The sequence below is a fragment of the Pteronotus mesoamericanus genome, unplaced genomic scaffold (assembly GCF_021234165.1).
Source record: "Pteronotus mesoamericanus isolate MK-2021 breed Mesoamerican mustached bat unplaced genomic scaffold, CSHL_Meso_final contig_94, whole genome shotgun sequence".
NCBI classification, from domain to species: domain Eukaryota; kingdom Metazoa; phylum Chordata; class Mammalia; order Chiroptera; family Mormoopidae; genus Pteronotus; species Pteronotus mesoamericanus.
In genome coordinates, this window is record NW_026555285.1 from 17,376,737 (window position 1) to 17,392,073 (window position 15,337).

The 15,337-nt window shown below is 36.1% G+C and overlaps 1 protein-coding gene across 3 annotated transcripts in view; it reads left to right on the forward strand.

Moving 5' to 3' along the window:
- Positions 1 to 15,017, forward strand: part of TDRD3 (tudor domain containing 3) — a 157,465-nt gene extending 142,448 nt beyond the window's left edge. For all 3 annotated transcript variants that reach the window (XM_054586408.1, XM_054586409.1, XM_054586410.1), the window contains 2 exons: positions 10,473 to 10,598; positions 14,788 to 15,017. In XM_054586408.1, coding sequence (XP_054442383.1) covers positions 10,473 to 10,598; positions 14,788 to 14,818 — 157 coding nt within the window. In that variant the 3' untranslated portion in view covers positions 14,819 to 15,017. The remainder of the gene's footprint in view (positions 1 to 10,472; positions 10,599 to 14,787) is intronic.
- The last annotated feature ends 320 nt before the right edge of the window (positions 15,018 to 15,337 follow it).

The window sequence follows — 15,337 nt, forward strand, 5'->3', positions numbered from 1 at the left end:
GAGCTGGTTATAATTGACACACATATACCAGGTAGCATCTATAACTCTTAGCCCACATTGACTTATTTAATATCTACAAGAACCTTATGAAATAATTATTAGTATTCCCACTTTACACACAAGGAAAACTACAAATACAGGTTCAGAGCCATTAAATAACTTGCTTAAAATCATTGAGCCAGTAAGTTGCAGAGTCAATATGCTGATTTTGAACTTGCTGACACCATAGTGCATGATGTAACTTTTCCTGTAAATGGAAATAAAACCAACCTACTTGAGGACTGTGTGTGGGCGGGGGGGGGGGAGAGGGCGTTAATGAAATAGTGTATATAAAAATGGTCAACCTAGCAGTAAGCTTGCATTCATTATGTTACATACTGTTTTGATATAGTGTCTTCCAACCATTAATTCATTCGATCTTAGTTCCCAGGAATTGAGAGAATTTTATATAGAGAAGTGAGGATGCATGTGAGTAGAGGTATCAACTAATATTTTTCAAGGAGCTAGAAAGTGTTTTACAGTGGGTAGGAAAAAAAAACCTATTTCTAACCTACTATTGTATTTGCTAAAAGAGCTTAATTTTATACTGAGACTCTCTTTCCATCTTTTAATTTCACTGGAATCTACTTTCAAGATTAAGCTACATTTTAGCCATTCATCTAGATATTTTCTTTTTAGAACATAGTCCTCTAATTTCCACTATGCCAAAAAAAAGAGAGAAAGAAAGAGAGAGATCACCAACATAACTTGTCAGAAAACTGACTTAATGGCATATAGTTATTCAGGATACACTAATGATAATACTGTTCCAAAATATCTTTCAAAAATGCTAAATAATATCTTTAAGTTATGGTTAAATTTAAAACTTTATATTGGGAAAATAATTCTCTTTAAATATAGGATGAAATACTAGACTGGGGAAATGGAGGGATTTTGCTTGATGACAAGCACCACATGAGCATGCAGTAACTGAGCAGCTGCTGAAAACGTTAAAGCAAGGTGAGATGGCACTAACAGATTGGCAGAGTTTGTTTCTCATGAAAAATAATGGCACGATATTCCAAGCAGACCACACTTAAAATACTCTGAATAGTAGGTTATACAGAATAATAAACATTAAAATACATAAAGGAAAAGATGATCAAGATGATGGATGATTCAGGAAATAATGGTGTTTGACAAATGATTCTAGGAACTGAGTCTTTTAAGTCTTAAGTCTAGAAAATGGAAGACTAAGAAAAGTATAATACTTGTTTTGAAATAATTTAAAGTATTTTATATGGCAAAGCAAATAGTCTCAACTAGAAAATGTCGGTAGAAGTCCCAGAAATGCAGCTCAGCACTCATGTTCAAGGTTACAGAGCAGCGGAGCTGGCCGCTTGAGGAGGCCTGTGCTCCCTTCAGCAGAGCTACCTACGAGAGTTACTTGGAGGTGGCAGAACCATCGCACCATCTGTGCGCGATGTCATGGGTGGGTTTCGTGCCACAGAGATCAGATCATTGGCTCCTGGAGTACCTCACATTTCTAAAACTATGGCTCTGTTAGCTAGCCTGAGAGTTGATAAGGGATTTTAAACATCTGGTACCTTTATGTTTAACTACAGAGAAATAATTTTAGTTCATTACACAGATATTGCCAGTATAAGTTGTTGGGTATGAATGGGATTTAAATTTGAAAATGGCAAAGATCAGTTCTGTATTTTATCAGTGTGACATGAATATTTTTTCTAATTCTGTTTCTTAAGTCTGTATTTCAAGTAACTGCAGCATACCATAACTATTTGTCTCAGGCGGTCAGTTATATGAAATACATTGGGCTGGCTGCTTTAGAGTGAAAAGCAGTTTGGCATTATGCTACAGTAGTGATTACTTTCCAAAAAAGAATTAAGTTAAACCATCTTGTATTATACTTGCCTACCAATTTAAGATGTAAGAATGTTATTACTGATGAGAATGAAATGATTAGCAAACAACTTGTGATTACAGCTCATATGTATTAACCATAAAATATTCTAAAACATATTTGCCCAATTAGCATACTTGGGAAAGCATTTGCTTTTGCAAATAAAGTGTAGGCGTTGACCTGAAAACATATCAACAGGCATAGGTAGGCATTTTCCATTATTAATCATCATTGCTGTACTTCTACTTTTCAAATAGTGTTTCTAACTGGTTTCTCTTGATGGCATTTACTAAAGTTTTAAGGGTATGCTCTGAAGGCAGGATTTTCAAACAGGTTAATCATGTTAACGTATTTTTACCTTTTCCTTAAAATATTCAGATTTTATGCAAATAAGGTTTATAACTTTGGCCTGTTTTCAGTAATGCTTCTTTGCTAATTTCTTCCCTCTTTTTGTTCTATTTACCTCTTTTCCCTATAATCAAATGGAAGAAGAAAGACCTCTCAAAAGAAAAAAAAAAACAATGGTAACAATAGAATTATTTGGTGAAATGATTAGTTTTTGTGGATTTTTTAAAAAACTTCTGAAGAAATGAGAGCAGGTAGCAAGAATCTTTCTTCTTGAATTGGCTCTTTCAGTTTCTTTGATGGCTTTTCCACTTTCTTCACCTGCCCAAACCAATTTGAGAGATACTCACAACAAACGTCCTGGTTTTTAGCAAAATCTGTGAGTTTAGATAGTTTCATTGAAGTAGACATGTATATTTTATTTTTAAATAGTTACTTAATTCAGAATAATTGACAACATAGGTGGCTTATTTGCTAATAAACTCTTCATAGTTATTTTATATAACTTCCCTTGTAAACCTATGAGTTCATGCCTGTTTTCTACGTGAGAAAACAGACAGAATGAAGTTGAGTAACATGCAGAGGAAATGGTGGAGTCAAAACTCAGACTCAGATCTGACTTCAGAGACTGAAGTTTATCATAGCAAGGCTGTGATAAAGTATCTCTCAAGGAAATCTTTGAGTAGATCAGGAACTTTTCAAGCAGGAATGTGTTCCCTAACCTTACTTCTGGACAAGCTTTTGAAATCTATTTAACCTTTAGCTAAAACAGGGAGTGAGAGAACTACGTGCTTTACAGATTATGTATTCATTCTTTGGACTTCACTGTGGTATTTCAGTGTGGTATTTCAACAAAGATGATTACTATTAAATGATGTTTATACTAGCCTCAGGGCAAGAGCCATTCATTTATTTTAAATTGATCCGAAGCTAGCTATTAGAAAAAATTAATCATAGCTGTCTGAAGCAAGAAATATAAGTACACACTGCGTGCGCAGTACATTAGAGGAGACAACCCAGGGGTCTTACTGAAACATGTCACTCTCATAACTTTGGGGGAGTTACTCAGAGCCTTTGTTGCTTCATGTGTAGAATGGTGAGATTAAGCCAGTCAAAGTATTGTTGCAAGGAGTAAATGAGATAAATACAAAATTCCAGGCACACAGTGGAATAAACATTCATTTCCTTTTTTTCTGTTCCAAGTTGTAAATAAACTTAGGTGCATTTTTGAATGGAAGAGTACATTTTTATCGTTTGAAATTTGATATGGATGACATGTTTGCTAGTCTCTTTTTTATATTATATTCTCTTAGTTAAAATACATGTGCAGTCCTTTGATATTTAGTTGAATTTTCTTGAGTACCTAAGCTGCCAAAAATAGCTTGTTTCCTTTGAATCAAAGCATAGAACCTAAATATGTTAGAAGAAGGACAATGATGAATAGTACTGTATTTGCTTTTAGTGTCTTTTAATCACACAGGGTTTTTTTTCATGTTAAAGTTTAGTTGTCTTATTTAGGCAATGCTCTAGTTGGCAAGGCATAGAATAAAACCCTTGAGCTACGAATTGAGATGATTTCCTAATACAGAATCATCAACAATTTCCATTTTTATGTAACTTTAGAAAACATACTCCTTTCTAATAAGAGAAGATCACCACCACATTGAAAAGTCTCACAGTTCTCTTAAAATTCTTCGTGACACAGGAATGAACACATTTTATCTCAGCCATGCATTTTGGAACAGTTGTTTAGGGATTAGATTTTCAATCAGATTTTTGTTTTGAATTAATGTTGTTTTTCATTTCTTTTCTGCCGTAACTATTTAGTTTAAATAAAATATTACTACATATGGTACATATTATAGAGATGGTCTTAGAGCTGCTTTGAGGGGAAGGGAAAATATAACTCCACATTGTATTTTATTTTAAAATGATATTTTACTCAGACTTTTAAAAACAGGTAAGTTAGTCTATTATCATAAAATTTACTTATTTTAGTTACATGTAATAACTTTCTCCTATGTTAATAAAGCTTTGTTTTTTTCCCCCATTTGGGTGTAGAAGATGAATATTTTATTATAAAGTAAGACATTTCATTTATAGAAGTCAAAAGTAGGGTTTAGATTTTCTCTGCAATGGAAGGCAAAGGCAAAAGGCCTCTGAACTCAGAGTCAGAGACCTGTATTTGCAGCTCCTGTCCTTCCACTAGTTCACTTTCTTAGATTTTAATCAAGTCACTCAACCCAGCTTGTTCCCAGTGTGCAGCAGAGGTTGAACTAGGTTGAGTTTTTAATTTTTGTACTTTAGGGATTACAGAGTTTAGAGGGACTAAGAAAGAGAAAGGCAAGGGGATACTTCTAACATACACATGTAAAAATGCACACTTGAACCAGAGCCCATCTATTTTATGTTAGAATTCTACATACAATTTTCATTTGAGAGAAAAGTGCCACATTTATCCCCAAAAGTGGATAATGATTTTTTAGAAAGTTGATCTATGCTCAGTTAGGTTATCTCCAGGTCCCCTCCCAATTCTGAAATCCATGGTTTCTTACTGCTGTCACTCAGGAGCATAGTGAAGGCCTGACCGAGACTGTGTTCTAGCTCAAGTGATGGTGCTTATTATTTGAGCAAATGATAGCGCTGTAGTTATTTGGACTGTTACCTACAGAAACTTCCTCTTTTATACTCTGTGGTTCCAGGCTACCACAGCCCAGTTTATTTTGTGATAGAGCTATAAATGTTGAATTAGAACATTATTTCTTAAACAAGGGTAATTGGTAAACTGAAGGTTCACTGTGGGTACATGACTCCAGTGAGCACAAATGTTATCCGTAATATTCACCAATAATAAAGGGTGATTCACCTTTTACTTTCAAATTTCAGTTGCTTTAATATAATAGAATATTTGATCTAGAGTAGATCATTTAAAAATATTTCAAGTTCTTCTGGAGTCCATTACATGTTTTTTTTGGGTGTTTGTTTTTGAATGAGACAGAGATACTTTACTTCATTGTTTGGGCCGGCAAATAAAATCAAAGGTCAAAGTTTTCCAGTGGGAAACCAAGAGAAAGTGTTATTAATATCCAGGGTATAATCAAAATTAAACACAACCTAGAGCCAGCTCGGAAAGCTCAATAGTCTTCAAAGTGGTTTTCACATATTAGTTAATTAATGGCATCCCAAGGATGAGAGAAATTTAATTCTCATGCTATGATTATGATATTATTATACCACTGATAAACACAGGAAGTATCTGAATGGATTGAGATGTGCCATTTTACTAACAGAGATCAACAAATATTTCATCACTTATTAATGATCTGCCATTATCATCAACACTGTACGAAGCACAAAGTATCCCACTGATATGGCCTATTTTACAGCCTATTTTTAAAAAGCCTTTATTTTTAAAAGCAGTTTTAGATTCACAGCAAGGCTGAGAGGAAGATGCAGAGATTTTCCACATGCTTACGGCCCTCACATAGGCAGCGCCTCCCCCATTATCAGCATCCTCAGAGTATGTACCAATGTAGACTCACCTCTAATGGCCCTATGTTAACACAATGGTAATTGCCCGGAGTCTACAGATTACATTAGGGTTCACTCTTGGTGTTGCACATTCAATGGGTTTGGAGAAAATATAAAGGCATAATGGTATCATACAAAATAGTTTCACAGCACTAAAAATCTGCCTGTTGATCCCTTTGTTCCCCCAAATCTTGGCGACCACTAATCTCTCTTATACCCATAGTTTTGCCTTTATTACTTGACATTTTGGAAAAGCAGGCTTGTCTTTGAAATGATTGTTTGCTTAGGTTTTATATTAAAATTAGTGTATGTTTTCTATGAACTGAGTACTCAGCTAACCAGGCAGGCAGAAGGTGGCCTGGAAATTCATAGAGTAAGCCATTTAATCTGTTTATATATGAATCACTAAGGAGATATGTACTCATTAGTACTTCACTGTTCAAAATATCCTAAAGTTCAAGGATTATTGTTGAGGGTACATGGTATTCCTTTTATAAGGTGGCTTGTGTTTGTGATCACTGTATAAATTCTATGAGAAGGAACTGACTAGAAGAAACTATTACATTGCACACAAAATACTCATAGCTATTCAAGGACAGTTGACAGCACAAAATGTTTTCTAAGTTTTTTTGTGAAGAGAATTACCATCCCCACTCTCCACTTCCACCATCCAGATAATCTCTTCTTGTCTCCTCATGAAGTAAGGGCTGTGGGAAAGTGCTGAAGGAATGGTAATTTAAGATAAGGCAGTTCAGTAGGTTAGGTAACTATGAATGTGTTGCTGGAGCAGAGGAAAACAGTATTGTTGGCTAATAGAGCCCCCCACAAAAGTCCCATAGATGATTGGATTGGCAGTTAGGCCTTAGAGGCAGAGGCAAAAGAAGAAATGTTCAAAATGAAAAAGGGGAAAGTGGCAAACCCAAACTTGAGGGCACTTAGGGGCAGGAACTCTTCTCCTCCTCCATTTGCCTCGGCACTGCTGGCTTTCGGACTGGGTAGTTCTTTGTCGTGTGGGCTGTCCTGTACGTCATAGGATGTGTAGCAGCATCCTTGACCTCTAACCATTAGATGGAGTAACAACTTTCCCCAACCCAACCCCTCCAGTTTGTGAAAACCAGAAATGTCTCCTGACCCACTGGTAGATGTCAGTAGCACACCTCAGGTATGACAACCAAAAATATCCCTAGATGTTGGCTAATGCCTTCTGGGGTGCAAAATCACTCGCTGTTGAGAACCCCTGGTCCAAAACCTTCCTTAGGGTACTGGTTTGCACCTTTTGCTGCACCTCACCTCACTGTTTGTGGAACAGAGAGCCTGAGCTCTAAATGTGTCTCACACCTGCTGACATATGTATGTATGTTCAACAGGTGAAGTGACCGATTTACAATGAGCTTTTCTAACACAGCTCATTTATAAATGAGGGAACACGTATTTGCCTATGTTTTTACTACAGATACAGTATGCACTAATGAGAGACTGGAGATGATATTCAGGAAAGATGTAGTTGTGTCCTGCCAAACAAGTTTTATACAGTACATGAAATTGTGTGTGTCCTTTTTGCATTGGTGTTGTGAATTTTTTTTTCAAAATATCACCTCATTTATGCTTCATGTCACAATGATTGTTTCATTTTGTATCTTTTTACTAAAAGGAACAAAAATTAGTAAATGTTGGCATGAAAAGAAGGCCTATTTTGAATACTCGTTATGTAGTGAGCAAAAAATATCAGTTCAGTAAAGTAGTTCTAAATCTCAAAAGCTTAGGTGAAGTTGACATTTGTTGCTTCCATTTTATAAAATTTATCTTAAGTCTTTTAAAGAACTCTGCCTGAAAATCAGAAACAGGTCTGGACTTTTCCTGTAATGAGCTCTGTGACTTGGGAAAATCACTTCACCTCTCTGGTTTAGAGGTTCCTTGTCTGTCAAATATGGGGGACAGACTGGATGGCGTTCCAGGACTGTGCCAACTCAAACATAGAGTTCAATTTTTAAAATATGTTCATATACTGTGAAATTATTTTTTTGAGTTTTAAATCTCTTACAGAGTAGTGAAACCTAAAGGAAGCAGATAGGCTAGAAGAACAAGGTATAAATATCATTCAAAGATGAGTCCAAATGCACTGGGTTAGTTTGAGCTGTGTCACAGAAATAGAAAGAGGTGCTCATTCAGTGCTGAAAATGACTAGCTCTCCACTACAGGGAAGTGTTTTCTGTGGGTAATTAGGTTTGCTCTCAACTGCTCGGCAGGAGGAATATTTAAAAGTTTAAAAAGCAAGTTGTGTCTTTGATAATAACTGAAGACCAGCTGTCAGTAATCATTTTTAGTTTTTTCTTGCATTTTGTATAAAAAGATAGTGAAGACATCAAATAACATGAAAGAAATCTCATGGTCCATCATCTGTATAAAACCATTGAATTAGCTCCGGCTGGTACAGTCTATGAATCTTTTAAACACACTAGAGACAACTTTTCAAATAGCAATGTCATATTTATTATATAATGCAGCTCACTTGCTCAGAAGATATAGTGCCCTACCCTTAACAATGCATTTTATTGATATGAGTATAGATTTTATATGTTCTTAGGCCAGTTCTGCAGATGGGTGTGAAGAAAAATAACATTCCATTCTAATTCCTGAAATAATTACTTCATCTTCTACATTGCCAAATAATTCTTTTTGTTCTCAGTTAACATGCAAAGCTTCAAATGCTGTCATAGTTTACAAAGTTAAATAGCTCCTTTTCAAATTTAGCTATAATACTTGATAATCATCAATCAGAACAGTTACCAGAATAATAAAACTAATTCTCTTTTTTCCTGTACACTTCTTTTTTTCCTGCAATTTAATTGCTTTACTAAATTATAGACATAATATTTGACACTTCCAACCATTTTGAGATTGATTGTTAATGAAAGGGGCACAGAAAAAGGAGAGCTAATGTGAAGTTTGTTTTTAAAATATTTGGTTTAGTCAGTCCTTCTTTATTTAAACTATTAAAAGTAACTTTGTTGTGCTGCCTCACTCTTGTTTGATTGCATTTCCCTAAGGATTTATAGAAAGATTTTTTTTCAGGTGTGTATTTGCTATTTCTGGTTTTTGGGTTTGTTTGTTTATTTTATTTATTTATTTATTTATTTATTGGTAAAATGTCTGATCATATGCTCTGCCAAATCTGCTATGAATTTTGGCAATTTTCTTTAAGGAAAGGACAGTAGAACAAAGATGCATGATGGAATTTCAAAAATAAAATGAAATACAGTTTTTGAGTTATGTCAAATATATTGTCAGTTTTCTCCAGTCTCTTGTTTAGGTGATGAAAATCCCTTTCAGGATGACCATTAATTTTTGGCTATTGGTTTATTTCTTTTATATGCAAACTGAGATTTTAAAGATTTAGCAGCAGTCTTTGAATAAAAACTTAGGTTTGCTTTAAGTGTGAGGGCAAAACCCTAAAGCTCACCTAGGCTTCAGTGTCTTTAATATAAAATGGAAATAATGTTTCTTTCTTAAGAATACTGTGGAGGATGCCTAATGAGTATTATGTTCATCCCAAATATTGAATATTATTTCTAAATGCTAGGATTAGATCACATCATCTTAGCATCTTTCTGCTCCCATCAGGTAGAACTGGAATAGTTACATGGGTGAAATATAAAGAGTAGAACTCAGTCTTTCATATAACTTCCTATGTTTTTAATAGAGTCAAAGGAAAACAATATTTTGGGAAAAAGATTCAGAGATAAAGTGAGGAGGAGAAAGAAGTAGGATGAATTTCCAAAACCATGCAAAGTATTGTGCTCTGATAATGCAGTTGAATTGAAACAGCTTTTACAATAGGCTTGCTTCTTTCCATAAACAAAACTGAGAGCCAGTTTGTTTCTGTCTCGAAAAGGGAACATACTTCATAGCTACATTAATTTAAGAACACTAAAATAACAGGGTGGCAGCACTCAGTAAGAAACCAGTGTGGCTTTTGGCTACATTTATGTTGCTTCTAAGTGCTTTTCAAATGTTATGATTAACTATATTCTTTCTGCTTATCCTAATTTTCCCATGCTGTTCCTTAAGCTGGCTGATCTACCCCCTCAGTAAGAAAGAAAATGAGAAGAAATTAGTTTGTTTCTTACTGCGGTGATTGCTATGTCTTGCATGAAGCTTTCTGTAGATGTAAATTGTATTTCCCTCCTCATTCCGGTCCATTTTTTCCTGTCTCTAGATGTAAGGTTCTTAACCATGTTGGAGATTTCATCAGATGAGGACAGAGACTGGTGAACATTCTGAGAATCTTCCACCCCTTTTCCATGTCTTACTGAAACCCCTTTCCATGATAAATATCCAGAAATATTTAGAAGCCCTAAATATTCAAGAAAACTTTTATCGTAATGCTTGGATTTCTGTGTTTTCACACTATTGTGTCATGCTATTTGATGAGATAGTCATGCTGTTATGTGGAAATGGTTTCTTTTTCTAAAATTAAGTTTAATTCTACTCTTACATCTATAAATTTTATTCTTCTGTTACCTAGGACCAAAAGAGGTTTTTTTCTTCCCCTTGCCTCCCTCTGTTATAAAGTTGACAGATGTGAATCATAGTCAGCTTAAGAGAGTGTATCGATATGAGACCATAAAATATATTTAACTTAGGAAACTCAGAGCTATTTTGAACATGTTTCATCGCTACTTTTTGCAAATAGGAGGAAGAAGGAACCTATGACCAGACCCTTGAGTTCCGTAGAGGAGGTGATGGGCAGCCAAGGCGATCCACTCGGCCAACGCAGCAGTTTTACCAACCTCCCCGGGCTCGGAACTAACATGAGAAGGTAAAGTTGACATGGTGAGGTGGTTTCCATATAAACAAGATGCTATTTATGTGAAATGAGTAAGTCCAATTATTAATATTTCATAATAATGTAATAGAAAAAACAGGTGTTTTAAAATTTTTCAGTTATAAAAAATCTAATATTAAGCCATAGTTATAAACTACTTTTCCACCAAACCTTTTTCCATGAATGCTACCCTTAAGTGCCTTTTTTCTCCCTATGTACTCTCATATGGTGGAGATGGACAGTGAGTGAAATGACCGTAAGTTTGAGAGCAGGAAGAAAGCAAAGGGCTATCCTGAGTAATGGAGTATACTTTTTATTTTTTCAATTAATTTCAATTCTTTTTAAGAAGGAGGAAATGTTTTATATATATATCTTAAGGAATTGGGTGAAGACAACATGCTTGCTTATTGCGATGGAATTTGGGGGCCCCTGACTATCAATCCAGAAACTTTGAAAATCGTCTTCCATAGAAAGGAAGAGAAGTAGGACAAAAAAATTAGGAACTTGTAGGACTGATCTAAGGCATCTTATTTTGATGCACAAAGACCTTATTTATTAATATGTTTTTGGAAGGAAATATTTTTTTAATAATCATAGTTTTCCCATTCCAGCTTTTGTTATCTATCACCATAAAGAGAATTTTAGACTTAATTATATCTGTTTTTCTCAGTCTCTTCACAAGACCTCTGAGAATTTTAAAGAAATTGTTCATAATTCCTCCTTTCAGCTATTTATTTTGCTAAGGCTGTTACCCACATTGTACTTTCCCCCTGCAAAGCGATGTTCAATTTTTCAGACCAGCTGTGGCTGTTTAGAACTGGAAATGCAGCCAAACTGAATTAAGACGTGCTATCAATGGAAAAAAAAATGCATGCTAAATTTTAAAGACTAAGTTTTAAAAAATAAAGTAACTCAATAATATTTTAATAATTTGTATTGAACATATTGAAATATTTTAGATATGTTGGGTTAAATAAACTGTGTACTCAAAATTGATTTTACCTCTTTATTTTTTTTAACATGGCTACTAGAAAATTAAAAATGACACATGTCTCACATTCTATTTCTGCTGGACAGCGCTGGCGCAGGGTCTTGTGTCTTCCTTAGCTTCCCCATAGCTCCTTCATTGGCTGAAAATTAGAATTGTCATCTCTAAGTGAAGACAGCTTTTATTTCCTAGCTCTTAGCTGCTCATGTAGTAATCTGCCTGGAGAGGAAGCATGACTTCTGATTTACCTGAGCAAGCCAGTGTAACACCTTTTTCCTTTTATCATTGGCTTTTCTTTGTGTTTAACTCAAGGACATTAGGTAAACAGATATAAAACACCTAAGTAAAAAAGTTAACAAAACACTTAAAATAAATTTAGTGTACTTATAGTTAAATCTCTTTCAAGGTGAATGAAAACTGAGAATTTCCTCTTAGCTTTCTGAGGTCTTTTAAATTGTTTAAAACAAGTTTTAAAACAAGGCCAAAGGTCCCTACACAACCACCCCCCAACCCCCCAAAACACATATACTGCGCCAAACGTGGGGAGGGACCGTGCTCTGCGTGAGCCTGGTACTGAGGACATCAGTGATTAACACGAGCAGGAGGCACATGGGGGTCAGGGCTGGGTGAGAGAAGCAGGTCTCAGGGAGCCATGCGGGGAAATGGGCCACATCTGAGAAAAGGTGGTGACAAGTCAGATCAAAGCCTTGAGAGGAGATAAGACCCAAAGCTTCAAACGTTTAGTTCATGGACTTTTCATAACTGTTATAGACAACTTAGAAGTATGAGCAGATATGGGTAGAGAAATTCGTCAATGAAACTGACCAAAACTATGTGCATTTGACAAGGTTTCTGACATTGGAGGGTTAGGAACCAGACTGCAGTAGGTAGGGGTAGGCTTTAGAAATCAATTTTAAGCTTCACTTTCTTGGCAGAGCAGAGTCCTCTAAAGAGATTCGAAAGACCAAGGAAAGATTAAAGAGGGGAAGAAGCGTAGTCCCCAGGAAGCAACCTTCAGTGGCTATAGCAGAGTGTACAAACCAAAACAGTGGGTGTTAAAAATATTTATTGGTGGTGGCTGAAGGGTGTGGCTTTAGACGCTTTCAGAGTTTGAAGTGTTTGGTGCTACCATGGACTTCCGAATAAGAGTGGTATGATCAAGATTACACTTCAGAAATACTGCTGTTGGATATTGGATGGATTTCAGCACCAGGAGGGAGAGCCTCTGAGGAGCTGACGCAGTGGTCCAGTCGAGAGGGTCAGAGTTTCATGTGCTGCTGTGAAAGAGAGAAATGGCAGGCCTGTGGGGAAGGGTTTGTAAGACACGTCGGCAGGGGGCTCCCTATTGCAATGCAGGTTAAGGCTCAGCATGGGAAGCCGTTTAATAAATGTTGATTCACTTTGAACTTCATTTCTAGCTTCTTATTTGTTTGATGGAAGAATCATCTTTTCAGTTTCACACATTAACCACAAACTTTGAAACCTATTGCAGAGCATAAATTGCTATATAAATACCATGTCTTTGTTTATCTTCTAAGATTTTAACAATGTTTTTAGCTGGTAAAGATCTATTTTTATTTTATTTATTTACTTAATCTTCACCTGAGAATCTGTTCATTGATTTGAGAGAGAGAGAGAGATCAATGTGAGAGCGAAACATCGATCACTTGCCTCCTGTATGCACCCCAGTTGGCGACGGGACCTGCAATCTAGGCACATGCCCTGACCGGCAATCGAACCTGCAACCTTTTGGCGTACAGGACAGTGCTCCAGCCAACTGAGCCACCTGACCAGGGCTGGTAAAAGCCACCTGACCAGGGCTGGTAAAAGATATATTTTTAAATGTGAAAAATTGTTTTGACAGTCTGGTCTGGTGAAATTTTTCAAATCAAGGTCAGGGAAATGAGCGCTATAAAGAGAGCTGTTACAGAGCCCTGTGATGCTGGCAGGATAGGCATTGTGTGAGGGTAATAGTACCCAACGCTCTGCATTTTCTAGGCAAGAGACTCTTTACCTGGGAAGACTTAGGAGCTGTTTGTGTGCAGCCATGGGAACTCTGCCTGTCCCTGCCCAAGCCTTCTTTCATGCAGGAAGCTCAAATGGGACCAGAGCAAACAAGGCTTCTCTCTTTGCTTTTTCTCAGCCCTTTCTGTTGTCACCACTCAAAGTGTTTCAGTGTTTAAACTAGAGTGGTACCTATAAAGGTAAAGAGCAGGCTGGGGAGGTGACAGACTAAAATAAATGACCTATGTGGACTAAGCTACCATATTTTGCTGTGTATAATGCACACCCATATTTTGTGCACATTGTACATGGGATTATTATACCCATTACTATACCCATGGTGTGTAATCACTATAGCCGTGTATAGTGCACATCCTTATTTTTCCCTCAAAAATCTTAGCAAAAAAGTGCACATTATGCTTGGCAAAATACGGTAGTTCAGAGGTTTTCAAAGGGGAAATGGAGGCAGGTAGGATGGAGATAGAAGTGGCAGGCTATTTCTTTTTTAAATCATTCTCTGCTAAAAACTATTTGGTTAGCGCTGGCTGGTGTGACTCAATGGGTTGAGCACAGGCCTGCAAACCAAAGGGTCATCAGTCCGATTCCCAGTCTAGGACACATGCCTGGGTTGCAGGCCAGGTCTCCAGTGGGGGGTGTGAGAGGCAACCACACACTGATGTTTCTCTCCTCCTTTCCCGTTTCCTTCCCCTCTAAAAATAAATAAATAAAATCTTTAAAAAAAAACTGTTTGGGTAGTAGAAATTCCTGAAATCAACTTGCTGGCAATAAAGGGGCTATTAGCGACAGAGATATACTCCAAGAATTCAAAAGAAAAAATTACTCTCTTTCCTACTAACTCCTTTTATTTATTTATTTTTAATAGTTAACTTTTTATTATATTTTTTTCCATTACCAGTTATCCCCCCATCCCCTCTTCGACTTCTATCCCTTCCCCTTCCCCCCCAAAAAAGAAGAAGTTATTTTGAAAGATTTTGCTTTTGGGTTACATATTGCTTTGTGTAAATTATGTTTATAAATTAGACAGCAGTGTTCACTTTATTCTACTTGAGATCTATTGATATTTATATAAGCACTTCACATTTACAGCTAAGTTTCAGTAGAGGTGTATCTTGAGTATGGAAAAGTCAATTTGTGGATCCAATTTCACTCTTCCTCTCTTTTTTTAAATAGAGTCATGGTGAAGAAAGAAGCCAATGACTGAAACATCCTGGTGAAACGTGTTGATAGACCTTCTAATCTTCCTTTGTAGCCATGATGGATTTTATTATTTGAAGAATGAAAAAGCAGATTTAAGGGGGGGAAATTTGACCCACACAAAGAATGGGGAAGAATACTGAGCTTAGTAAAGCAAATACCTTTTACAAATGAATTTTTCTTCTTCTATCAATAAAACCAAGATGCTATTACGTATATTGTTTTACAGTATGTTTTATTTGATGAATACTATCTTTCTACTTCATCTGGTGTTAATGCCATACTAGTTGTCTTCTCTAGATAGAAGAGCAATGGCAGCTTACTGGAACCTCCCCTAATAATTACAGAATAAACTGACTTACACAGCTTGCCACATTTCTTGCAAAAACAACCTGAAGCCAAATAGCAGTTCTTAGTACAGAAAGTACTTAACTGCTAAGTATGACAGCAAAAAGTATTCAAAACTCAAATGTGTTGTTTTTAGCGCTCTATTAGCTTTTTCAAATGCAATTCAATTATAAAGCAG